Consider the following 26,325-nt stretch of genomic DNA (forward strand, 5'->3'; position numbering starts at 1 on the left):
AAGCAAAAATACTACAATAATTTGTTGCTGAAATTTAGCGGCTGCTTTTTTCATTAAGCACACCACTGGTTGGACTCCATTGTAAGTTTTTTATTAGATTCCAGAGTTCTGAAAAAGTTGATTCTATCAGTTTTGCCAGCTTAGTGATAGCTTCAGTGGAGGGAGTGATTCTTAGAGCTCTCTGCTCTGCCATTTTTGTGACATCACAATGTGTTACTTTTTGAGGAAGTGTCGAACTGTTTTCCACAGCAGCTGTACCACTCTACATTCCTACCAGAATTGTGTTTCATTTTCTTCACATCCTTTCCAACACTTGTTATTTTCTGTTTTTCTTTTTTTATTATAGCCACCCTAGTGAATATGAAGTGGTATCTCCTTATAGTTTTGATTTGCATTACTTTAATGACTAAAGATGTTGAGCATCTCTTCATATGCTTATTGGCCATTTGTATATCTTCTTTGGAGAACTGTCCAAATCCTTTGCCATTTTTAATTGGATTACTTGTCTAAGATCCATTTCTTACATATTATTTTCTAGTCTTTTTCTTATAAGGTTATCCTGAAAAATCATGTATTAAGAAAATGTGTGTATAAAGCTATCTGCTTTGTCAGAACTTTATACAACATGATGTAATTCTTTTTTTAACTTTTTTATTGATTTATAATCATTTTACAATGTTGTGTCAAATTCCAGTGTTCAGCATAATTTTTCAGTCATTCACAACATGATGTAATTCTTAAATATAAGAAGAAGCATTTCTGCCTCTATGAAGGTGCACATTGTATTAATTGGGACTCTCTTGGTTGTAACAGAAACTAAACTCAAACAAACTTATGGGAAAAAATGGATAGGTAGTAATTTGTGGCTTGGTAACTGGTAGACCAAGTCAGAATTAGATCCAGGAGGTCAGATATGTCATCAGGACTCTCTCTTCCCCATTCCCTCAGTTCTGCTTGACCTCATTTTATTTCCACTCAAGGGCAAATTAGCCCCTGCAGTCTCAAGCTGCTATGGTTTTTAAAGGCTTCTACCTAGAAAATGAAAATGTATCTTTCCTTATAGCACCAAAAAAACCTTAGGGAGGATGTTGATTAGTGTGATTTGGGCCACATTTCTATCCGTGAACAATTACTACGACTGGGTGGGTAAAGCACTCAGTTCAGGCCCTGGTCGTAAGCTCACCCTGGGAAGACAGGGTCTATCCTACTGAAGAATCCAGACTAAGTTGAATTAATGTGGAATCAGGGAGATAAGTTCCTCCAAAAGATACTTCTAAGTAGAAAATAAAATGTCCCCTATAGAGCTGCAAACAGTGCCTTGTTTGTAGCCTTCCTCTTTGTGGCTTTTTATCAGAAGATGGGCACTCAAGTTAGGCTTACCCCCACTAAGGTACTGGTAATTCCTACCCTTTTCTTGGTAATGGGGATGTGGGTAGTAAGAGATTAGAAATAAAGATCTTATAGCTTTGCCTGTTACAAAAGCTCAGGAGAAGAAGAGGAAAAGCCTAATCATTTTGGAGTTGGGAAGAGGCTGGAACTTGAATCCTGATTCTGTGACCTTGAGCTTCATAGAGGAACTGAAAGATTCCTCTATAAAAAGGTAAGCATTTGCATTTGTCAAATTCACAAGATTAAGCTGTTTTAGTCACATTAACATACTCTCATGACTTGTAAGGACTATTCCTGTGTATTGGGGAAAACAAATTACCCCCCAGACCTTAGTAAGAAGATGAGGAAGTTGCTGGTAGCTTACACCAAGAAGAACTGTCATCATCTATCAGATTTATAAGTAAGCGGACCACCAAGTTTCACTCCTCTCTTCCCAGTTTCTGGCATATGGATACATTTCTCATGTTTCAGATTATGTGTAGATCATTATTCTTATATACTTTCAGATGAAATACACATTTCCAAGTGATACTTGAGAAGCCAAATCTATCTTTTCATGGAAAACCATCATTTAGAGCTGTTGTTGACTTCATGAGCATAGGTTGAAGGCAGCCATGGTGAAGGGTCAAAAGGTCCTTTCAGGCAGTCTTGATTCTGAATTAGGCCAGCTGATGCCACTGAATCACAGAATGTGGCCCAGTCAATGCTCTAAGCAGCTAACCACAAGTGGCTAACACAGAGTGCTCTCAGCAGGTTCATGTGTTGGCAAGTTGCTGCTGGGAAACAAGGGAAAAATCAGACTCTTGCTAGGGACATAAATAATGTGTTATTATACAGCAGCAATTCTCTACAGGTGAGAGTATTAATGTGTTTTAAGAAAGCGTTTCATTCAGTTTTTGTTTTCTGTGTATATTTTTATTTTGTTTTTTTAAGTAATATAAACTACAGAAAGTAAAGCTTTCTAGTTAGAATGGACATTCAGAACATGGAGTGAGAAAACACAAGGGTTATGGGTAATAGATGTTAAGAAACACAACAATAAAGAGACAAGACTGGTTTTTCATTAACATACCAGAATTGAGTGAAAACTTTTAAAGGAGTCATCTAGGAACAGAGTTTTGATAATGCCTGAAAAGTCACAAACATATGGCCATGTACTTGAACAAGTCTACAAAAAATAAAAAATTTATAGTTGTAATGAAGACTCACTACAGTGCTAACCTGACACACAACAGCAGCCATGTTTGTAAGGTGCTTTACAGTTTACATGACACTTCCCCACATTCTCTCTTTTGCCATATATTTAACCGTATATTTAATGATAGACATAATGGTGCTACATGTTGATTAAGTTTAATTAGTGGCTTTTGTGAATGAGTGTAATTAGTGGGACTGGCTTGCTGCCAAAGCAAGTTTTCAGTTCTCTTTTTACTTTATCAGTTTACTTTATCAGTTACCTAGTATTTATAATTAGGATCAGCTAAAATCATATTCCATTATGCATCATATATGCTGATCCACGTGTGTGTTGAGGAATAAACTCCTGAGTTCTTATGCCTAGACAGCTGAGCTTCTCTTGCTCAACCTCTATAAAAAAAATTCTCAACCACTACCAGTCCATTCCTAATCACACATCTCTCCCACTGGCCCTCATCTACTCACAGTTGAGGGAAACTTGTGTACAACATTTAACATTCATTCATCAACAAATATTTATTGAGCAGTATGTGCCAGAGATTGAGCCATGCACTGGAAGCATACACAGTGGTTGGCAAAGCTGTCCTGGTCCCTACCCTCATGGAGGTCACAGACTAATGGGGTAGATAAAGCCTAGATTGTGGTGGGGCTGGTGGGCGGGAAGTTGGCAGACCTGTTTTACTCTCCCACTAAGCTACAAACTTGGACTTACCATGGAATCTCCATTGCTTTATTTTCCTCATTTGATTCAGTACTCAGGCAGGGAAAACACAGCTGTCATAGACTGTACCCCCTCTACCCTCAAGCCCAGGATGCTATAGGAGGTAGTGCCTGGGCCAGTAGCCTGGTATTGAATAAGTGAAGGGGACCTGAGGTTAGGCAGGAATTCGTGAGGTGAAGATATTGGAGAAGCAAGTTCCCAGAAAAGAGATAGCATTTGCAAAGGCCCTGAGGCAGGCAGGTTTAAGAACCTCTTTTAGTGTAATTAGAGGGGTTGATGCAACAGGTGAAATGGCTCAGAGGACTGGAAAGGCGAAGGGTCCTAGAGCCAAGTTAAAAACTATCTCGAGGGCACTGAGAAGCCATGGAAACTTTTTAATGACATTTCCCTGCATCTTCTTTCTCAATCCATTACTTACCTGGATAGATCCTCTTATCTATAGGTACAGAGATGCTGTGCAGATAAGTGTAGTATTCTTTCAGACTGAAATACGTGGGTAGCTTGGAAACCATGCATGGGAGCATCAGGTAGAAAAAGTATGAGCCTGAGAGTCAGATTGCTATCTGTATGATGTCAAACACATTCTTTTTTTTTTAATTGAAGTACAGTCAATTATAATGTGTCGATATCTGCTGTACAGCACAATGTCCCAGTCATGCATATACATACATAGATTCGCTTTCATATTTCTTTCATTAAGGTTATTATAGCATATTGAACATAATTCCCTGTGCTATACAGAAGAAACCTTTTTTAAAATCTATTTTTATATATAGTGGCTAGCATTTGTAACTCTCAGATTCCCAAATTTATCCCTTCCCACCCCCTTCCCCTGGTAACCATAAAATTGTTTACTATGTCTGTGAATCTGTTTCTGTTTTGTAGATGAGTTCATAGTGTCCTTTTTTTAAATTTAGATTCCACATATGAATGAAATCATATGATATTTTTCTTTCTCTTTCTGGCTTACTTCACTTATAATGATGATCTCTAGGTCCATCCATGTTGCTGCAAATGGCATTATTTTATTCTTTTATTGCTGAGTAGTATTCCATTGTAGAAATATACCACAACTTCTTTATCCGGTCATCTGTTGATGGACATTTAAGTTGCTTCCATGTCTTGGCTATTGTATACAGTGCTGCTATGAACATTAAGGTGCATGTATTTGAACACATTCTTAACCTCTCCAAGCCACTTTCTTTTTCTGTGTGGTTGGTAATGTAACATTTAAATCCCTCATCAGGTTGTTGTAGGATCAGAAATAATAAGTACAGTGCCTATACCTGGCATTCCACAGATGGTATATGTCACCATTTTAGCTATGTGCTTTCTTGCTAACACAATTTTCAAACTCTTCTTTGGGAAAGGAATCAGAAAATCATATATTGTCAAATTGTGAAGAAGCCTTAAAGAGCTGTCTGTATATGATGCTTGCATTCCTTCTGCAACACTGATGATCAATGTTGGTTTGTTGTCCAGCGTTACTTATAACATCCAGAGACAGAAAGCTCACTACTGTTGAAGCAGTCACTCCATGTTTGGCTCTATTAGAAAGTTCTTTTCCTGGACTGAATTCAAATCTGTTTCCCTATGACCTCTATCCAGAGGTCTCTGCAGTGCCCCTAATGCCTCTTCCATGTGACTGCCCTCCAGGTGTTTGAGGTCATTATCTCTACCACCATTCACTAGAGTTGAAAAACTTGTTTTCTTCAGCCTAACAACAACAATAAAAGGGTCAATGCATCAAGAGAACACAACAATTATAAAACACACACACACACACATATATATATACACACACATGCACACACACACACCCCCCTAACAATAGAGCTTAAAAACACGAAGCAGTTTTCATAGTAATAATATTAATAATAATAGTAGCTATCATTTACTGAGCACCCACACTATACTTGGTGCTATAGATACACAGGTAAGTCTCAGTCAGTTCTGTCAATTGAAGAAAGTTAGAAAAGTAAATAAGTGTAACACAACATTATAGATACCATGACAGAGGTTTGTGCAGGAAAAGTTAGGGGGAAGTAGTGGGGGCACCAAGGGAACTATCATCTTTATGAAAGAGGGGCCTGCCTCTTATAAGAGATGATACAAACTATACCCTCAACTGGACTTACCCATTTGTGGTATTCATTAAAGTATCATTTTAGAGATTTTAGTCACACAATATTCAAAACAGTCACTTTTCAGTAACTGCAAATGCATTTCTGCAAGAAATGTTAATTTCCCCTGTGAACGTTCTTTACAAAGACTCTTTTAGAGTCAGAATAATGGAAGCCAGGCAAGAAAGAAGAGTGGAATGCTGTGATTTGCTGTACCTGCAAGTGGATGGCAAATATTTGGAAAGGAGGAGCCTTAAATAGTCTTTCCTAAGCACTGAAATAGAAGAGATGAGGCATACTGTGTTTGCTGGGGCCATATGATATAGGCAGGTTGCAGAAGATGGGGAACAGTAAGGCATTTACCCCACTGACTCACTGCAAGTTGAATGAAAGCAGCATGGTAGTCACACTCCAATGCTTGTTTCTTTGTGTGGGACCCTGTACTGGATGCCAGGGTAAAGATGACCCATCTAAGGAGGCTGAAGCATGGGTACAAGGCCAGAAATTGCTGGGAGACCTTAGAAAAGGATTTTTTATGTGCCCTTTATAGATCCTTGGATAGATGAAGTTAGCCTTCCTAAAGGAGGCAGCATGTCCAAGAAAAAATACAACAGTGAAGACCTCCCAACCTCTAACATGGGAATTTCTTTCAAGAGCCATAGAGAGCAAAAGGCAGTGAACCTTGAGCTGCCTTCTTAGAGAAGAAACACATGAGGAAGGCAGAAACATGAGCATAAAATACCAGTGAAGACTAAAACTGTAACATTTTTCAAGTTAGTTAAAGAAGCATCCCCTCCAAGAAACAGTTATGAAACCACGGATCTTGACACATTCCCCCAAACAAGAAACAAATAATGAGAAAGTGTAGAAAAGTTAGTTTCATGATGTGCAAGCCTTCCACCTTTAAAAGTAATCAAGGAGAATTAACAAGTGTTGTTAGAAGCAAAAAGTACTCACTGAGACAAGTGAGGGAACAGGGGGGTTGAGTAGAAGTTCAGAGACACCAGTCCTATCTTCACTGCCCAGTTAAGGGGACTGGAGTCCAGAGAGGGTCTCTGACTCCTGAGATACGAACAGGACTCCTTTCTTTCAGCAGGGCACAGCACTGCAGCCCATGATGGGTTTAGCACACACCTCCTTCAGCTCTTTCTGAACTGACTTGACTGAACAAAGGAACTTACTCCAGAAAACTCTTCATTTCACTGCAACAGTTCATTAAGCGACTGTCTCTGCTGGGGCACTGGCACAAAGTAATCTGGTCTCTTCCTGCCCCTCATTTGCTGAGCTACCTTTTTTTTTGAAAAAGTAGTTTCTTTTAGTTCTTCTCCTTCTTCTTCTCCTTCTCCTTCCTCCTCCTCCTCTACCTCTTCTTCCTCCTCCTCCTCCCCTCACATTATCTACATACCATAAAGTTCATCCTTTTATTTTTTTAAATTGAAGTATAGTTGATTTACAGTGTTGTGTTTCTGGTGTACAGCATAGTGATTCAGTTATATATAAATATAGAATATATACTTTTTCATATTCATTTTGTTATAGGTTATTACAAGCTATTAAATATAGTTCCCTGTGCTATACGGTAGGACCTTGTTTATCTATTTTGTATATAGTAGTTTGTACCTGCTAATCCCCAAATCCCAATTTATCCCTCCCCTCTTTCCCACTTTGGTAACCATTATACGTTTGTTTCCTTTTCTAAATTTTTAAAGTTTTAAATGTAGTTGACTTACAATGTTAGATTTGGGTGTACAGCAAAGTGATCCAGTTATACAAATACAAATATATATATTTTCTTTTCAGATTCTTTTCCATTGTATGTTATTACAAGAAATTGAATATAGTTCCCTTTGCTTTACAGTAGGTCCTTGTTTTTTTGTTTTGTACATAGTAATGTGTGGCTGTTAATCCCCAACCCCTAATTTACCCTCCCCGGTCATAAGTTTGTTTTCTATGTCTGAGAGTCTCTTTATGTTTTGTAAATAAGTTCATTTATGTTATTTTTTCGATTCCATATATAAGTGATACCATATTTGTCTTTGTCTAACTTACTTCACTTAGTTTGATAATCTCTAGATCCATTCGTGTTGCTGCAAATGGTATTATTTCATTCTTTTTTATGGCTGAATAATATTCCATCACAGACAGACTATATTTTGTTTATCCATTCATCAGTTGATGGACTTTGGGTTGTTTCTACCTTTTGCCTATTGTGAATACCAGTACTGTGAACATTCATGTACAAGTTTTTATGTGGACCATATGCTTTGTGTGTGTGCACCTAGGAGTGTACCTGCTGGGTCATATGGTAACCTTTTGAGGAATTGCCAGACTATTTTTCAAAGGGCTACACTGTTTTACCTTCCTATCAACATTGTATGAGGGATCCAATTTTGCCATATCTACACTGATACACATCTTTTTTATTATAGCCATTCTAGTAGTGTAAAATAATACCTTATTGTGGGACTGATTTTCATTTCCCTAATGACAAATGATGTTGAGTATCTTTTCTTGTGTTTGTTGACCTTTGTATATCTTCTTTAGAAAAATGTCTATTCAAATTCTTTTCCCATTTTTTAATTGGGTTGTCTTTTTATTGTTGAGTTATGTCTTTTATATATTCTGAGTACTAGATCCTTAACAGATATATATTTGCAAATACTCTCTCTCATTCTGTGGGTTTAAATTTTGTATCCTTTGAAACAGTGCTGAGCTACTTTAACAAATATTAAAACATCTTAAACTAAATTAGGAATATGTAACTGATGTCTGAATTATACTTTTACATTTAATAAGCATTATAATTTTGTGGGCAAACAACAGTATGCAGACAATGTTTTGGAGCTTCCAAACCAAGAGTCTCGGGTTCATTATGGGATCCATCATGGCAGTTAACTGCTTTTACAGTGTTTAGGTGCCAGGCGCTGTTTGGACACTTTACACATACTAACTTATCTAATTCTCTCCACAGTCCTATGAGGTAGAGACTTCTTATCATACTCGTTGAACAGATAAGAAAACTGGCAGAAGGAGGTTAAGTAATTTGCCTGAAGCCAAAGAGTGAGTAAGTAACAGAGATGGATTCCAGATTCAGTTGCTCTTAACCACCTGCAACTGCCAAGATGGAATAAAACCATTTCAAAGAATGCGTAACCCCTTGCTTTTGGGAAATAATAGTGTTTTCACAGCGTCTATACTCTGAACAGTTTTCTTCTCTGTAAACTAGTGCCACCCTTCCAGGCATCCTCATTACTCCCTCCCCTCCCCGTCTGGCTTCAGAACCCTTTCTCCTCTCCACTGGTCCAAAGCCTCAGTGTTTCGAAATAACAGCAAAGTCACCTGCAACCCTCAGGTGGAGTGGTTCTAAATTTCTGGTGGCCAGAGGGCACTTAGGAGCAGGGGATTCAGCCCAATAAGGCTCAAAGCAGAGCTGTGGGTGGGGCCAACGGAGGGGGTGGGAACTGAGCCCAGGCTGACTTGCCTACATTGTGAAGCCGGCTGCTCAGAGCGGAGCCATGAGCTGGACCTGCCCGCGTTGCCAGCAACCTGTTTTCTTCGGTGAGGCCTAGGCTGAGGAAGGGGAGAAGATGGGGCGAGAGAGAGCTGTTGGGTTCCTTGAGAATGCAAGGAGTTGGTGACAGTGTGCTCCCAGACCCCCTTTCTACCTGTGGGGCGCAGGGCACTTGGGCAGGGGATGGAGCTGGCCTCCGGGAGACACTCCCCACTGTCTCTAGGAATCAGGGCGGGCAGGACCGAGAGGGGAAAGGAGGGCACCTGTTGGACTGGGCCCCCACTACCCAGTTCCACCTTGTCCCCGACAGCAGAGAAGGTGAGCTCCCTGGGCAAGAACTGGCACCGCTTCTGCCTGAAATGTGAGCGCTGCCACAGCGTCCTGTCCCCAGGAGGGCATGCAGAGGTGAGGCCTGGCTAGGGTACACAGCCCTGTGTCTGTCACTGGCCCCCAGATTCCAGCCCCTCTTTTTGGCCCTGTTGGCCCACTAAAAGGAACCTCAGCAGCCAACTCCCAAGACCGCCTACCTATTGGGAGCCTGAGTTGCGCCAGTGGATCCCATGCCTTTTGGGGGTGGGAGGGAAGCAGCACTGCTTCCTGACCTGCTCTTTCCCTTTCCCCCTGACCACAGTGGCAACTCCAGCATGCCAGCCCACCCATCAGTCCTCTCACCCCCAGGCCAGTAGACAGACACACCTGATAGCCTGTCTTGGGGAAAAGCCTGTGGGGCACAAGTGAGGCCCCCTTGGGGCCTTCCCCAGTACTCTTCCCTCTGCTTGTGCCTAGCACAACGGGAGACCATATTGCCACAAGCCATGCTATGGGGCTCTCTTTGGACCCAGGGGTAAGTACCAGCCTGGAAGGGGCTGGGGACAGCAGAACCCTCCATGTGGCTGGGAGCTGGAGGTTCAAGCCTAACCTTCCCTATTCTCTCTGCAGGGGTGAACATTGGTGGTGTGGGCTCCTACCTCTACAAATCCCCAACTCCCAGCCCTGCCAACAACACCCCCCTCAGCCTCAGCAGCTTCAGCCCCCCCAGACCCAGGACTGGCCTCCCCCAGGGCAAGAAAAGTAAGTGAGATTGGATCCCAGCTACTCCTCCTCCCAGCCCTTCCCCAGGATAGAACAGGGGGTGGGACCACGTGGCAGTATCCCACCCAGTTCTCTGCTTCACATTCCTACAACTTTGTTCGTAGTAAAGTCTGGTCTTCTCTGTGGCCCCTTTTTTGATATTCCCTTATGTCAGCTGCTGAGTTAAGAGGTAAATTGGGCAAATGATATCGCCCACATTTTCAGGTGAGGAAACTGAGGTCTGGAGAGGGCAAGAGACCTTGTGCAGTCACACAGCTGGTCAGAGGCAAACCTGGCCTGGAACTAAGGCCCTTCCCAGGCTAAGGCCATGGAAGGAGTGACCTGGAGTGAGGGGTCATTGAGATGGGCCAGCCCCTCACATTCTTCTACTTCTCCCCTCTTCCATTCCTTCCTCCATCCCCTGGAGTAGGCAGTGACGCTGCTCTTTAACACCTGACACCCCTGCCCTGGCCAGCTCCTGTATCAGCTCAGGTTTCCTGAGGATTGAGTTGCTGTCAGGGTTGGGCTGGTGGGCACCTGAGCTCTTGGGAGAATGAGAAGGAAGCAGGTGGTCCTTCCTGCAGATAGGGTGGGGCAGGAGGTGGAATCAGGGGACTCAGCTCTGCCTGAGGAAGGCAGACTCATGTCCACATGGGTGGGAGGCTCAGGGATGAGTATGGCTTTTAAAAGAGGACAGTGTCATATATAGGCCAGTGCTGGTGGGCCCTGTTTAGGCCTGGCCCCCACCTCAGCCCTAGCCAGGGCCTCTTCCCCTTAAAGGCCCTCCCCACATGAAGACATTCACTGGGGAGACGTCACTGTGCCCCAGCTGTGAGGAACCCGTCTATTTTGGTAAGTGACAATGGAAAGCTAGGGGAGGGGGGTGTGCAAGGTGGGTGCGTCTCCCTGCCCTGCCCCTTGAAGTACCACCTCTCCCCTACCAGCTGAGAAGGTGATGTCTTTGGGCAGAAATTGGCACCGACCCTGTCTGAGGTGCCAGAGGTGCCGGAAGACCCTGACTGCTGGGAGTCACGCTGAGGTGAGCAGGGTGGGGGTGAGTGATCATGTTGGGGGAAGGGAAGCTGGAGATGGGAAAAGAGCCAAGCTGAGATATCTCTCTTTCTCTCTGTGTCCCAGCATGACGGCGTCCCCTACTGCCACATTCCCTGCTATGGCTACCTGTTTGGCCCCAAAGGTGGGCAGCCCCACCCCAGACACTGGGCCTAAAGTATGGCATATGGGTCTATGAGTTTGTGTGGACAACTTCCCCTGTGGTCAGACCCCTCCCAACTCCTTTCAGCCCTCAACCCAGCACCCCCAAGTCCCAGGGCCCTTGGTGATGGGGCTCTCTCCTTCAGGTGTGAACATTGGTGATGTGGGCTGCTACATCTATGACCCCGTGGAGATAAAATCCAAATGAGATGCTCACAGGAGAGGTCACCCTAATTCAGGCCTCCCATCATCCCCTCCATGGTCCAGTGGGAGCTACAGAATTCTCCAGTCCTAGGGGGTGGGGAAAAGTGGGATTCTGGCAGCCTGGGCCTAGGCTCCGTGGTAGACCAGAGAATAGACTTTCTCTGCCAAATCCTCTTTCCCCTTCCTATCTGGTCAGGTCAACCCCATTTGAAGGTTGCCTCTTGGTCTTCCTGATCCTTTGACCCAGCAAATTCTGTAACTGCAAGGTACTCATAAAACTTGTGTTTATTTTGGCTTCTCCAATAAAATGTTGGCTCCCATGCCTTCAACTCTTCTTTGGACATGAGGCCTAGACAGCGGGTTGGAGGGTGGGGAGTGTAGGGGCTGGGGGATGCATTACCCTGCAAAGTGCCTGGGAGGTAGCAGAGGCAGCCATGGGAACAAAGAGCTCTTGTTCTTCTGGTCCCCTGGCTCTGGCGTTGGGCAGCCCCCAGCACCACCCCGTGGACAGCATGCCCACCAACCCTGTTGGTACCAGAAGTCATCACAGGATAGTCCTTTAGCACCACCTCTAAAAGAAGCACCTTATACAGCATTCTCATTTGAGCATGACAGCAGATAGATCCTGTGGCGAGATCTGCTAAGAGGCTTCATTAGCTGTTTGAGAGATGACCAGACAGACCCAGAGAGGGAAAGCCACATGCCCAAGGTCGCCCAAGGTCACCCAGAAATCAGTGGCAAAGCTGGATCAGAACCCAGGGCCAGATTCAGTGGCTTCCCATCCGGGGCTCATCCCACAGGTCCTCACCGTTGCCTCAACCCCTGGGGCACCTTTATTTATGGAATGCCCCCAGCCATGAGAGGGAAGCCAGAATTTTCCAGCAGCCTGCTGCATTCTGGGAAGTTGCCTTGTTGCTGGAGGCCAAATAGTTAAGGCTGGAAGAGCACAGAGAGGGGGCAGTTCTAGCCATGGGCAGGGGGCTCGATGCCCCCAACCCTGGCCACAGGGCCTACCCTTCTCTTCTCCCAGGCCCTGCTGCAGAACTTCTGTGGAGGGCTTGCCCCTGATACCACTCAATCCTGGACCTGCTTCATGGGCATCTCTTCCTCCTGAAGGCTGGACGGGGCACTGGGGAGGAAGGAGTTATGAGCAATGGTGGGGTTTAGCCCCCTAGCCTACCACCCCATCCTGCCCCATTAGTGCTGGCCTAGGGCTCCCCTCAGCTCTTAAGATAGAAACACATGTACTCCCACAAGTTACTTCCACACATGCTTCTATACATCCCTGAAGCATAGGCATACCTGAGTGTGTGTACACATCCTCTTCCTGGACACACACACAGGTGTGGACTCAATGTATACTTTTTTTTTTTAATGGAGGTGCTGGAGATTGAACCCAGGACCTCATGCATGCTAAGCATGGGCTCTACCCCCCCAACATATACACTGTTATACATGCAGTTTACATACTTCAGGTACGCACCTGTGCACACCAGCATACATGCACCAGACCCATGTGCCAACATGTCTTCCTCTCTGAATCTTACCTAAGGTGTCAGCACCCAAACCCACATGCATGTGCTCACACTGACAGTCCTATGCACACACCTCTTCCTCTCCACGTCTTGGATGGTCTCTGGCAGCTGTGCCTGCTTGGTCTCTGGCAGCAGGAGGGCAGTGCAGGCAGCTAGCAGTGCGATCCCCCCATAAGTGAGCTTGGGCAGTGACAGCCATACTCCATCCAGCAAGGCTGCCAGTGGGGCCAAAGAGCCCCCCAGACGGCCCACCAGTGCAGTCAGCCCCATTCCTGTCTGTCTGTTCAGAGAAAGAGGATAGAGGAGAGGGTTGGTGCTCATACCTACATGCAGTCGTGCTTCACAGGAATTCCCTCTTGTGCTGGCTGGCTCTGGTGCCCCCTTCTCCCCAGATGGCCAAGAAAGCTGGGGCTACTTTCAGATGGTTTTCCCACCCACCCCCAGGCCAGGGCTCTCCAAGCCAGCACCCACCAGGGGATGGGGCCCTGGTTCTGATAGTACTAATCAGGCACTGCTGAAGGAAAAGAAAAGTCATCAGAAAAGGGTTGGGGAAATGGTGATCTGAAAGAGGGTCAGCAGCTCAATCAGACCCTGCCATGTTAGAGGAGACACAAGGCTTTCTAAACATGGCCACCTGCCTACCCATCTCCTCCCCACTTGTCAGTAGCTAGCTGAAAGGGCCCAGGCCTTATGTCCAGAGACAACCCCCAAGGGCAGGCTGTGGTGAGTGGGATGGGATAGAATGGATAGAAGGGGCTTTTTGTGGCTTTTCTTGTAAAGCCAATTTTCTTTTAAAGGAGGCCCAAAGAAGTTGTCTGACGCCATTCAGGGTCTTAGTAAAGATGATAAAATGCCCCACCACCTCCCAGACCTTGGTGAACACAGACAGCTCTGATTATAGCTCTGTAAGCAATGAGTGACAAGGACTGGGGTGCAGTGTGTATGTGGGGTGTTCGTAAGAGATGTGACTAACAAGCCCTCCCTCCAGGTGGCTTGCCTAGGATCCCTCACCTGAGCACGGTAGGGTACAACTCCGACGTGAACAGGTAGGCAGTGGTGAAGGCAGCTTCAGAAAAACCTTTCCCTATCACTGCCAGGGCGGTGCTCCAGGACTTCATCTCTGGAGGAAAAGGGGTTCAGACATTGAGCAGGCCTTATGGGAGAACCAGGGTTCTCCCAGGATAGGAGGTGGAGCCCCCATAGAGGGCGGGACTTAACTGGCCTTTAGTCGGGGCTTCCCGGAAAGGAGGGGGGAGGGGTACGGAAGAGGGTGGATGAGAGGGTTGTTTTCTCGACCAGGAGGCGGGGCCTCCAAGAACCAACGGGGCTTCAGGGCGGGGCTCACCCGAGGACACCAGCAACCTGAAGGCCAAGGAAAGAGCGGCGCCCAGCAACGTTCCGGCCAGTGTGAGGCGACGTCCTGCGTGGCGCACCGACAGGTAGACCAGGAGCTTGGAGGGCAGCTCCACGGCCCCGAATAGCAGCTGCGTCTGGTACACGTTCAGCCCCAGCCCCGACACATCCAGGCTCAGGCCGTAATAGGAGAAGTTCACTCCAAACCTGAGGGGGCGTCGCGATGCCATTCAGTGTAGTCTCCTTCCCACCCTCTTGTCCGCTCTTCTCAGAAACCCTGGCCTTTTAGAGGGACCATCTGCCCCACCTTCAGAACCTGCTGCCCATGACCTTGCCTGTCCCCATAATCCCTTCTGAGTGTGCAGCACATACCAGTGGCTCAGGAGCCTTTACCTAATCTTCACAGCAACCCTGTGAGATGGGAACTAACAGTGACCCATTATACAGAAGGGGCACTGAGGCTCAGAGTGTTAAGTGACCTGTCCAAGGACTAACAGTAAGGAAGTGGTAGAGCCTGAATTTGAACCCACATGTGTCTGATGCCTGCTCCATCTTGGGAGTACCCCAAAGCCTCATCCCCACTAGAGACTGATCCACCCGCCATGCACAATAATAGTTCACTTGTCCTTGTCCTCTCAAACTCAGCTCCAGCCTGGAGTCTGCCCCTCCCTCCACCCACCCCCACCCCACCAGGCTCAGTCCAGCCCCTTCCTCACCACACCACCATGCAGCACAGTGAGATGTGTCGCAGCCGGGGTGTCCGGAACAGGTCTAGGTACGAAGGTCTTTGGACCACCCTCTCTGCAGCAGCTACTTTGCTCAGGGCCTGATTGGGGAGAAGGAGAGTTTGTGACATCAGAGTTGGCTGTGTAGCCTGAGCAAGGCACCTTGTTCTCCCTGGGTCTCCATTCCTCCCTTCTGTAGTAATGGGGGTCGGGATGTGTGTGGGACCTGGGTAGGGTTGGCCAGAGGCAAGGGTGTAGCCCACAAGAGCCAGCAGGACATCTTGAAGAGTTTGGAACTCTCCACTGGGGGCCAGGAGCTTTTCCTGCACACAGAGTGACCCTTGGCATAGGCCACACACACACACTCACACATACATTCACCCTCACCTCCTGGCTCAGGCCATCCTCACCCACAGGCCGCCCATTGAGCCTGGCACAGCGGAGCAGGTACCTGTGGGCCTCCTCCACACGGCCCTGGGTCAGAAGCCAGCGTGCAGACTCAGGCACCCACCTGGGGGGCAGTAGGAGGCCCTTCAGAGTCAGCACCCTAAGCCACATTCCTCCCTGGGCACACCACAGGCTGTCAGCTGCCAGGCTCTTGCTCACACAATCCCCTCAGCCTGGAATGTGTTCTCTTCCCAAGCCCTCCTCACCTGATGAACTATTCACCCTTAAAGGCCCAATTTAGAAGTCACCTTTTCCCACACTTCCTCGCAGGCCTAGTCCTCCACAGCCTAGGAGTCCCCTCTCTACTCAACTAAATTGGTCTCACCTACAAAATCTCAGGCCCCAGCACCAGGCACCCACTTCTCTCACAGGTGACAGGAGGACGTAAGATGAAGGACAGACAGACATACAGGCATACCCAGAGGGGTAATTCAAAGCCAGTTCATTTTAGGGAGGCAGTGAAATGCCCACTTTGCCCGGCTTCCCACCCTTCTGCTTGGACTCCCTACCACTGTACTGGCTTTGCCGCCATCCCCTCCCCTCCAGAGCACCATCCTTTTAGTCCCTGGCTCTGTCCACCTCTGTCTCTCAGGTCACTCATGTGTTCGTCTCCATCTGTCCCTCTGAATCTGCCTTTCAGTCCTATTCTCTCACTGTCTCTTACTGGTTTTGTCTCTGTCATTCCACCTCTATCACTCTATATTTTGTTATCTTTTTCTCTGCTTCTCATGCCCAGTGCCATCCTCTTTGTATTGATCTCTGTCTCTTTCTCTCTCTTGATCACTGACTGTTTCTCTTCATCTCTCAGTCTCTCTGTCTGCAAATCTCAGCCTCTGATTAATTCTATCTCTGGTTTCCTGTATCTCCCACTCCCTAGCTGCCCACAGGTCTCACCAGAGGCTGAGGATGCCTGGGGCACAAGGCAGGGTGACAGTCAGCAGAAGCCATCGCCAGTCCCGTATGAGGTACCCAACCAGTGCCAGCAGCATCACGCCCCCTGTCCAGAAGGTGCTGCTCAGGACACCTGCCACAGTGCGGTGTCCCACGTCCAGCCACTCCAGCTCTGGACCCAGGGCAGGGGTTGCAGACAGGAAGACAGTTAACAAGGGCCAGATGGGCTCAGTCTCACCCTTGACAGCTGCCTCCCTCCAGTCCTCTAGGCCCTGCCCGTCCTTTGCCTGCCTCACCCAGTGGCATCACGATGATGGTGAAGCCAGCCAGGGCTGTGCCAGTGAGGGTGCGGGTGATGGCAAACATGGTGTAGCTGACGGAGGCTGCAGATGCCAGGCCCAGCACTAGGGCACTCACATAGGCCACCAGCAGCAGACGGCGCCGCCCAAACCTGCACAGGGGTCATGCAGGGTCAGCTCCCTGTAGAGTGGAGGTCCCAAGATAGAGGTATACTGGGCCCATACCCCAGCTAGTGGAAAAGGGTTCCCCACCCCACTCCCTTATTGGCCCCTCATCTCACCCCACCTGTCAGACAGGTATCCAAAGGCCACGGCCCCCACCAGCACACCGGCGAAGAAGAAGGTGGAAGTGGCTCTGTTCAGGCCTTTCTGCTCACACACCAGGTCCCACTGCAGGGACAAGCAGGGAGGGGCCTCCCATGGGCACAGGCCCCTCTTCAGCTGGCACCAACCCCTCTTCTCCAGACCCAGGGCCTTCTGAGGTCAACTGTGCCATCCTAGTACCTCCATGTCAGATAAGCCCCAACTATTCCCCCCAGCTTGTGGGGTGGGAAACTTTGCCCCTCCCCAATCCTGCAGCCTCAGCTTCTTCCCATGGAGGGCCTTGGCTGTGACAACAGGAGTTCTCCTTCCCAGAGAGACTGCCCCACCCTGCATTCCTCCAGGTGGGTCATGTAAATCCTAGACCTGGAGCCCAGAAAAAAGGAAGGGAGAGAAGGAGGCCTCTATTGTTTCTCCACTTCTTACTGGAGAAAGACCCTCCTCAACTCTGTCCCAACTCCCGGGAGCCTCCTTAGCCCTTCCCCACCCTAATCACCTCCCAATTAATAATAGCAGCTCTCAAGTATGGGCTTTACTACAAGCCAGGAACTAAGCTCAGTGCTTTAAATTTATAGACCCCATCTACAGATGGGTAAACTGAGACTGTAAGAGGTAAAGTAATGTGTCTAATGCCCACATAGTAATCACCCAAGGCAATGGCAAGCCCATCTATTCACGTGTCCCCCAACCTCCCAGCTCGGGTACCTCGGTTGCAATGGTGGAGGAGAATTCCGAGTGGTCGTACTCCCAGCCCTGAGGGCAGGGCACTGTGGAGGGCTCACCCTCCAGCTGCTCCCCAGTGCTCTGACCCCCTCCCCACAACGTGGAGTTGGGGAGGGCCTGGGGATGGGTGAAGCGGAGGCAGGAGCTGAGCCTGCCATCAGGCTCCCGGGGCAGGTGGGCCTCCAGCCACATGTCCTGGTGACTGAAGTTGGAAGGGAGTCCAGGCAGGGCACAACGGTGGGCTGGCACAGCAGCCAGGAAGATGGGCAGGAGGAAGTGCATGGGCAGCAGCACACGGGGCAAGGCCAGCAGTGCCACATTCCACAGCTGGAAGGGCCCAAAGCCACCCACCTTGTCTAGCAGCTCCTCGAATCCCATGCCACCCACCCACCAACCTTCTCCAGTGCAGGCTCCCTCTGTAGTGCCCAGCTCAGCTCAAACCACCCACCATTTAGACCCTTGGACTCTGGAGGTGGGAGTGGACAGACTGATGAGCAGAGAGCCTGCAGCCAGAATCCAGCCCTCAGGGGCTGGCCCAGGGCTGGGCCCTCCCAGGCCACCCAGGGATTCCTGCCTGTCTGGCCTAGTGCCTGGGGGAGGAGCTGCTATCCATTCAGAGGTCACTGACTCCGTGGCTCTGGGACTTATATATTGGTGCTCAAGGACCAAGTAGGGTAGCTGGGTATGTAGGAGGTGAGGCCCTTAGCCCCTCGATCAGCAGAGTTCCAAGGGTACCGAAATGAAGAAGTCCCCTGGAGCATAGTACCAGCTGTCCCTGGATGCCCTTTGTCCTGTGAAACCTCAGTTCAGCCTTGCCTATTTGCAACCACAGCCAGGCCTGCAGCCCAGGATTCAAGACTGAGGACCAGGCCCTAACTAGGTGAAGGATTCTTTCTGCTGAGCCACGAGGCCTCCTTGTATCTTTAGACCCCCACCTGTAGCTTATGCCCTGGCCTGAGACACACCTGGAACCACAATGGGCAGCCTGGCTGATCTAGGGCTCCCAGACCCATTATCCTCCCACTTCTTCACTCAGGAGCTCTCCCCATACACACGGTCCCTCCTGCCTGCCCCTGCCTCTATTTCAGAAGCTTTTCAAATTACCCTGTGGTGGGTAGGGAAGGAAAATTTTTGCTGAGGTCCTACCCTTAAGTGCCTCCAATGAATGCCTAAGGCTCAGGATTTGTTTGACCTTCCCCACTCTATTTGCATTCATGGCCCCTGCCATAAAAGCACAGGGGAAGCCAGCAATGTCAGATTTATTCTGATCTGATTCTCCAAATATCAGGTTGGCAGTACTGGAAGGTTGTCAAATTGTATAAGCTTTTAATGGGCCCAAGCTAAAAAAAGAAAGAAAAAGCGAAAAGGAAAGAAAAGAAAACCCCTAATTTAATCTGGCCCTACCTTGAACAGATGAAAAAATGGTTTGGGAGGCTGGAGATATGGCTTGCTGGGGTCACACAATGACTCAGCAGCAGAGCTGGAGAGAAGACCAGGACCCCTGACTCTGGCCTTTGACCTAAGGTGCTGAACTGGAGATGTCCCAATCTGTGCTAGGTTGAGCTCCCTGAGAAAGCTCTGGGAAAGAGCTAAATTGTTAACAAGGTGTGTGTTCATGGTGGTGCTAATAGGCATGAGAGTGAGGGCAGTGATTTGGTGGTGGTGACAGGAGGTAACATTAGTAAGAGATACTGAGTTTCTAGTGCAGACTTAGCATCCTGTAAGGCCATGGTCACCGCCCTCAGTGAGCGTTCAGCCCAGCAGGAGGGTTAAAACAAGATTTACAAACCTCTCTCTGCCTCCAGTCCCACCCTTATAACCCCGCTCTCTCTTTTAAAACACAAATCTGACAGGATAGTGTCTCTGTTTAAAACCCTTCACCAACTCCCAGAGCTGGAGGGTGAAAGTCCAGTTCCCTAGCTTCGCCCATATGACCCTCCCCATTCTCTCCCTAGCCTGCCTCTGGCTCTTCTCCACCATGCTCCATTCCCTCCAGCTCCCTCAGTGCAGTCCTGTGGGCAGCCCTGCCTTCCCTCTTATTCACTTGGTGGATGTCCCAGCCTGGAGACCAACTCAAGTGTGAGAAATTCCTGTCCCTCTTGCTTTCACCCACATGTGACCCCCATACTGTTGATTATTCCCTCATTTAATACTATATAATCATTTGTATAAAAATATAAAGTACCATAACCCTTTGCAGCTCCTGAGAGGTAAGCCATCTCATCACCATGGTCCATCCAGTGGCTCCACAGGGAAATACTCTGAGGTTTTTCCACAGCCAGAGAGAACAGTCAATGGGGCCAACCCTGGGCATTGGCTGTGGTACCTTTGTTTTCACAATGGGAGTTTCTGTCCTGCCTTATGAGACATAGCTAATAGTCATCTCTCCTTCTTTTCATTGGATTCTAGGAAACTCAGATCTAAATCTGCAGTCCCTTTCTACAGAGAGTAATTTGGCATTTACTGTACTCCTGGCTTCATCTTATTTCCTGTCTCTGCCCCATATGGCAGCTCTCCTCTCTGGTGTCATCAAAGAATGGTGGTGACAATGACTATGCTGTTTGGAGGCTGGACAAACAAGGACAAGCAAGGTATGAAATACCAAGAGTCTAACCAGAGGACAGATTGGCTCTGAACAGATTGGCTCTGAATCACCAGTTAAGAGCTGGTTTTGATTAAATTTTTAACCATCCCCATTCCCTTCCAACCTGGGAATCCAAATTTGAGCTCAGAGGCCAAGATGGAGAAGACCCTCCTTTATACCAAGACTATATGAGAAGGAGCCTTGTGCACTGGAAAAATAACAACTCCTTGGCTGAAACTATACTAGAACTGTTGGAGGGTGTAGGGAAGAATACATTCCTAGGATAAATAATTCCCTATTTGGGATTGCTTGCAATAGGGACTTCTTAGACTTTACAGTTTCTTACTGTTTTGCCCCTCTCTGCATTGAGTGGCCTCCCCATCTTAGTTGGGGCTTCCCTGACCACTAACCATTGCTGCAACTCTTATAATCATTTCCTACATTGATGATAGTGGTAAAGACAGAATCAGTTGTAGTGCAAATATGTTGATGAGATGGCATGTCAGTGGTGGAAGTGGGAATACTGAAGGTAGAAATGATGATGATTGGAGTAGGGATGAGGGGTATGGGGCTAGGGATAGTGGCAACAGTGATGTGGTTATGAGAGCAGTGGTGGTGATGAGGATTATGTGGTAGATGATCCTGATGGTGGTGGTCGTATTGAAGATAAATATAAGCTCCCTGAGAACAAGAATTTTGTCTTTCTTGTTAATCATGTCATCAGAGCCTAGTGGTGGTGATGGTGATAGTGGTGGTGATTTGTGGTGATGGAGCCTCGTTTAGGAGAAGGATATCTGTGATTTGAGTGATGATGGTGGTGGTAATGGTGAGTAATAGAAGTGAGTAATGGAGATAGAGATGGTGATTGTGGTAAACTTGATGGTGGTGGCAATGGGTGATATGGGGTGATATTACACCACTTTGGGCTTAATGGTAGATGGGATGAAGAAGAATGCAGAAGATGGCACCTGGAGCTGATGAAAATGGGCTTGTATCATATTTCTTGCTGACTTAGAGCCAAATTTCTATGACCATGCAGAATTTCAGGATTCTCCTTGCCCATCACCTCATCACTGTGGGCAATGACCGGGCTCCTGCATCTGCTGAGGACTTAGCAGGTCATCCTGCCCATCCTTCAGTCTGGGGTTGGTCTCAGCTTTGGTCCTGCCCTTGACTCCTGAGTAGCTAAGGAAAATCTCAGCAGGCCCCAATGTCTGATGTTCCAAGACACAACACCTTCTACTCTCCCATTCTGGTCTCTTTTCTCCAGGGTGTCCCTGAGGGACCTCTACCTCTGCCAGGAACCTACCCTGGGACAAAAATTATTAAGTATTTCCTAGGTGAAAGATTTACACTTAGTGAACCTAGGGTCCAAAATGCAAAAAGTACAGCGAGTGCACTACACTGAAACCTCCCTCCCCCCAGCTCTCCTCCCCAGGCAACCAGAGGCCTCTAACTCTCATCTAAATAGGTGGACATGATACACAAAAGTCTCTTACTGTATACAAAAAGCCACCTCCTTCATTATAGAGCCTCATAGTACCCTATCATATGGGCAGCCATGCCCTACTAATCAGTTAATCAGCCCCAATTAACTGACATTTAGATTGCTTCTGAACTCTTGCTTTTACAGGTCTACAGTTTCTCTTATCCAAACCACTGGGCCCAGATTTCTTTTAGAAAGGCAATTCAGTGCATATTCCATATATTATGAAACACCCTAATAGGATCTAAGGCAGCAACCTATAGCCAAACACATTAATATTTCCACTGCAAACATGTATGATAAAGTGGAATTAATAGAGACTATAAATGGTCTTGGCAGGTTTTGATACCTAATGAATTTATGCCAATCTATTGGAAATCTCCCAGTTTTCAGAACTTTTGGGTTTTTGGAATTGCAGATGAGGCTTTGTAGCACTCAAAGAATGTTGCAATGAGTAACTTGAGACACACATAATTTTGCAAGTTTACAAGTATATCCAAAGGATATGTTTCTAGAAGTGGAAACGCTGGGTCACAGGCTATGTTCATTCATGATTTTCATAGATTTTTGCTAGAACAACGACCATTATTATTCCTTGCCTGTGAGCTGCTATACTTTATGGTTTTCCAAACACTTGCACTTTTGTCTGTTAACTTTGGGGCAATGAAATTTCTTCCTCCCTCCCTCTCTGCACAAAGTTAGGTTTAAGTCTCTGTGAGCCAGGGGAGCTGAGACAGCATGAAGTTTGCTATCAGAGACAGCAGGGCCATCCCCTTCCACCAGTGTAACCCTGAGCAAGTTACCTATATCCATCCTGAACAGCTGTTTCCTCTTCTGTATACTATCTACATCCATGTCAGTCCCTCCCTATTTTCCCACCAACCTGTTTTCTTCTCTCCTGCCCACCCCCAGCCCCAGGGCCTGGGCTTTGCCCTCTCCCCCAAAGGAAGAAGAGGCCAGGCCAACAGAAAGAAAGGTCCACAGGCTTTTTAATGGTGTGATGGCTACTTCCCTTCCGAGACCCAGTCTAATCATGACAGCGGCTTCCAGGGTGTTGGGGTTGGTGTGGACAGGTGCAAGGTGGGCAGAGGCCATGCAGTGACTGGAAGTGGGTAGGGGAGGGTGTTACATTCTGTTTGGCATGTAAACATTCTTCAGTGGCTTCCCTGGGGGGAGGAGAAGGGCACCTCCCTACCCTCCACCCCATGCCCACCAGGGCTGGTCCCTGGAGCTGAGAAGACTGAGCAAACCAGGCCTCTGCGAGGAGCTAGGAAGCAGGGAGCCTGCGTGTCTGGGGTATTGCCCCTCTCCTGCACCCTCTTTGCACACAGTGTGGCTGTGGGGAGGGAAGGCATGTTCTGGGGTGAGCAGACCCGCATCTTAGCCAGTGACACAGGCTGTCGTGATGGGAAAGTACTGGAGGAGTGTGTTGGTGGTGGTGTGACACTCTTTCATAGAGAAGAGGCTCAAGACTGGGTGAGATTGGTGGGGGAATGGGAGCTCAAGGGGAAAGAGGCTGCAGCTGGGAGTGGGGGCACTGGAAGGTGTGGTTTCCTCTGCCCTTCTTGGGGAGAGGAGCAGAGTCAGGGCCCTAACTTCCTCCCACACTCTCCCCTTCCCCTCCTCCCCCCACCTTGGTGACATTCAGTGATGCAGAGGCCTGAGGTCGTTTGGGAGCCCTAGGGAGGTCCGGAATCCCAAGGGCAGATAGGGTTTTGCATTTCTGTCCAGCTCTAGTGCTGGGTGAAGCTCGGGGTGGGATGGGCCTGGGGCTCTCTCAGGCCACCCCCTTTTCCTCCCAACACCAAACCAGGGTGTTATTGGTCCTGGGGCAAGGATGAGGCTGGGGGCCCTACATTCACAGTTCGGTTGGTGGCAAGGAGCAGGCCCAGGACCTGGGCACCAGGGGTCATGCCCTGGTCCCACCTGGCACGAGCTGATTGTCATTCAGAGAGGCTCTAGGTGGGAAGGAGTGGCCCCTCCTCCACCCCCTCTGCTGGGCCCAGAGGGCAGTAGAGGCCTTGGGAGGGTCTCGGGTTGACAAAGAGGGTTCTGTCCGGAGAGGTTTCCTGAGTGTTCTGGGAGCTTCTGCGTCAGCATGGGGTGGACCTTGAAGGCTGTCCACCCTGGAGTCCTCCCCTGGGCTGGTCTGCAGAGAAGCCACCACCTTGGCATGGAAGCAGCTGCCCAAGCCTGCCGACTCTCCATCAGGTGCTTCAGCTGGTACCATCAGGCTTCTGTCAGGGCCAACTTCCTCATGAGCATCCTTCTAAGTGATGGTGGTTGGATGCTGCCAGACCACTGGAGCATGCTGGGGCCTTCCTCTTCCCCTGGTTGTCTTGCCTTGCTCTCTGTGACCCAGGGAAGAACAGAGGGGCCAGGACAGGGGACAGAGGCTGTGGGTGCTGAGGATGGAGGAGGACTGCAGGGGACCTATCCTACATAGGCAGGGTTGGCTGTTCCTCTGCAGCCCCTTGGCCCAAACATAGGCCGTTGAGGCTCATGATGAGTTGTGATGAGCTATGCAGGAGCCAGACCCAGGAGGAGACCCCATATCCATTCACAGAGCAGCACAGCACTCACCCTCCTCAGGGGCTGCTCAGCTGCATGGGTTGGAGTTAAGACAAGAGAGGACAGGCTGCACGGTGAGCTGGGGGTGGAGGGGATGAGGGCTGAACCTGTCACACAGCATACAACCTGGAAGTTAGGAGGGCCTTTCTACGTTGAGTCCAGGGGCCAGCTGTCTGTCTGTCTGCCTGTTTTTGCTCTCTCTGCCCACTGGGGGAGATGATGGTCTGATCCAGCCCACTCCCCACAGCCAGGAGGACAGGGAGGGTGACCTGGCCAGAACTAAGTCCCTGAATCTCCAAAGAGCCAGCACAGAGTTGGTAAGCAGCCATTCTCCACCTCCACTGAATTCAGAAGAGAGGGAATTTGGCTGAAACCGCAGTAGGCAGGATTGAGGTTAGATGGCAAGAAGGAATTCCTGATGGTAAGGGGTCCTGAGCACTAGATCAGGGGACCAAGGGAGAGGGTGAAACATTTTTTAAGGCCCCCTCCAACTTCCCACTGGGAAATACTTGCCCAGGAAGGCAGCCCACACACACTCTATGGTTCCCACTGAAGCTCCACCCAAATTTAGGGGGAGGGATCTTTGCATCCTAGAGGTGCAGGGGAGCACCCTCCCCCCATCACCTGCACACTGCCTCCCACAGTGGTGTCCAGGATGGTGCTGACTTGGGGCAGGTCAGACTTGCCCCCTCACACCTGAGTAGACCAATGGCTCCTAGGTCTCACCTCCCCAGCCCGAGTCTGGCAGCAGAGAAGAGGCCTTTCGGACCACCACAGCTCCCTGGAGACTGTGGGATTAGCCCCTTTGGGGAGGCTGGAGCCTCCACTTCTGGAATTTGAGGGTGCCTTTCTGAAAAGGGGGGGGGCTTTGGCTGGAAGAGGGTCAGGAGGAGGGAAAGGTGCAGCAGGATGGGTAAGCAGAGGTTCCTGGGGGAGCTTGGAGAGCAGCAGAGGCCTGGCGGGTGAGCGAGGTGTCCCCACTAGTGGAATCCTCGGTGAAAAGTGGCTGAGCCTTCCCCGGGGCGGAGGGTGAGCCTGCCCCACCTGAAGGGCAGCAGAGGGAGGGGCGGAGACGGGGAAGTATGGGGAGGCTGTCGCTCCCCCTCGCCGCGCGGCGACCCCATTGGCAGGGCCGGCGGGTGGGCGAGGCGTGTGCTGGCGCGCGTCCTCGTCCTCGCGGATGCAGGCGGGAAGCTGGGGCCGCGGGTGGCGCGCGTCAGGCGTGTAAGGCTGTGCTGGGAGCTGTTCCAGTATGGCCGGCTGCGGGTGGGGGGCCGGGGTGAGGGTGGGGGGCCGCGGAGAGCCACACGTGTCATTATCTGGCCCCGGCCCGGCCCTCCGCGACCCCCGTCCGGCCTTTGGTTGCTGCGCGCTGAGTCTGGAGTTTCCCTCTGGGTCCTTTCTTGGGGGCCCCCGGAGAGCGGGTGCCATCAGGCTGGGCCCGGGCCTGCGGAGTGCCCCGGGGTTGTGGGGGCCCGGGCCGGGCCTGGTGCGAGGGGGAGGGGCTCTCTTTGCGGGACAAGGATCGGCTCCGGGGGGATGCGCTGGAGTGATGTGCCGCAGAGGCCGGTAGGCCGGGACTGCGCGGGGCTGGGGCTCTGGTGCTGGCTTGGGCTCGCCCTGGACCGCGGCCTGGAGGCTGTTTGGGACGGAGGTCAGCAGCAATGGCCGTCCCTGGGGGCTTCTGCAGCTGGAGCCTGCGGGAGGTGCAGAGGGCAGAAGGCAAGAGACAAGAAGAGGGCAAAGAAACAAAAAAGGAGAGACATTTTCAGAATCTCCCTGGGCACTGAGCTGGAGGGTCCTGCATCCTCAGAGCTGGATGAGACTGAGGAGACTGCAGCACAGATGGATAAACTGAGGCCTGGTGCCCCAACTTCAGGGAGGGACCTCTAAGGCCACACCTTCTCAGGCTGCTACCAGAAGAGCTTGCTGCAGGCTTTCTTTGATGTCTCTGTTTCATCT

The 26,325-nt window shown here is 49.2% G+C and overlaps 3 protein-coding genes across 10 annotated transcripts in view; 1 reads left to right on the top strand and 2 right to left on the bottom strand.

Moving 5' to 3' along the window:
* Window positions 1-1,498: 1,498 nt before the first annotated feature.
* Window positions 1,499-11,748, top strand: CRIP3 (cysteine rich protein 3). Of its 6 annotated transcripts, XM_031688575.2 has the most exons (9): window positions 1,499-1,600; window positions 8,402-8,988; window positions 9,252-9,346; window positions 9,728-9,785; window positions 9,881-10,012; window positions 10,793-10,864; window positions 10,957-11,051; window positions 11,150-11,207; window positions 11,371-11,748. In XM_031688575.2, the coding sequence occupies exons 2-9, from the start codon at window positions 8,946-8,948 to the stop codon at window positions 11,430-11,432; spliced, it is 615 nt and encodes a 204-aa protein (XP_031544435.1). In that variant the 5' UTR covers window positions 1,499-1,600; window positions 8,402-8,945; the 3' UTR covers window positions 11,433-11,748. The 6 variants fall into 6 exon arrangements, with proteins under 6 accessions (XP_031544435.1, XP_015092905.1, XP_072801055.1 ...); XM_015237419.3 differs by having other exon boundaries at window positions 8,402-9,346; XM_072944954.1 differs by lacking the exon at window positions 9,728-9,785 and having other exon boundaries at window positions 8,402-8,494; window positions 10,722-10,864.
* On the bottom strand, window positions 11,696-18,157 carry SLC22A7 (solute carrier family 22 member 7). Its single transcript, XM_072944955.1, is given in 10 exon segments — window positions 11,696-12,557; window positions 13,037-13,243; window positions 13,975-14,083; window positions 14,309-14,523; window positions 15,033-15,142; window positions 15,429-15,552; window positions 16,383-16,618; window positions 16,620-16,830; window positions 16,965-17,092; window positions 17,705-18,157. Coding segments are annotated over 10 exon segments (1,791 nt in total). The 5' UTR covers window positions 18,101-18,157; the 3' UTR covers window positions 11,696-12,502.
* Window positions 18,158-22,764: 4,607 nt separating this feature from the next.
* TTBK1 (tau tubulin kinase 1) overlaps window positions 22,765-26,325 on the bottom strand; it is a 36,837-nt gene continuing 33,276 nt past the window's right edge. For 2 of the 3 annotated variants that reach the window (XM_072944957.1, XM_072944956.1), the window contains exon 14: window positions 22,765-26,060. In XM_072944957.1, the coding sequence (XP_072801058.1) occupies window positions 25,679-26,060 (382 nt within the window). In that variant the 3' untranslated portion in view covers window positions 22,765-25,678. The remainder of the gene's footprint in view (window positions 26,061-26,325) is intronic. The other variant, XR_012062127.1, reaches the window with a different exon arrangement.

The sequence above is a fragment of the Vicugna pacos genome, chromosome 20, assembly GCF_048564905.1.
Source record: "Vicugna pacos chromosome 20, VicPac4, whole genome shotgun sequence".
Taxonomy (NCBI): Eukaryota; Metazoa; Chordata; class Mammalia; order Artiodactyla; family Camelidae; genus Vicugna; species Vicugna pacos.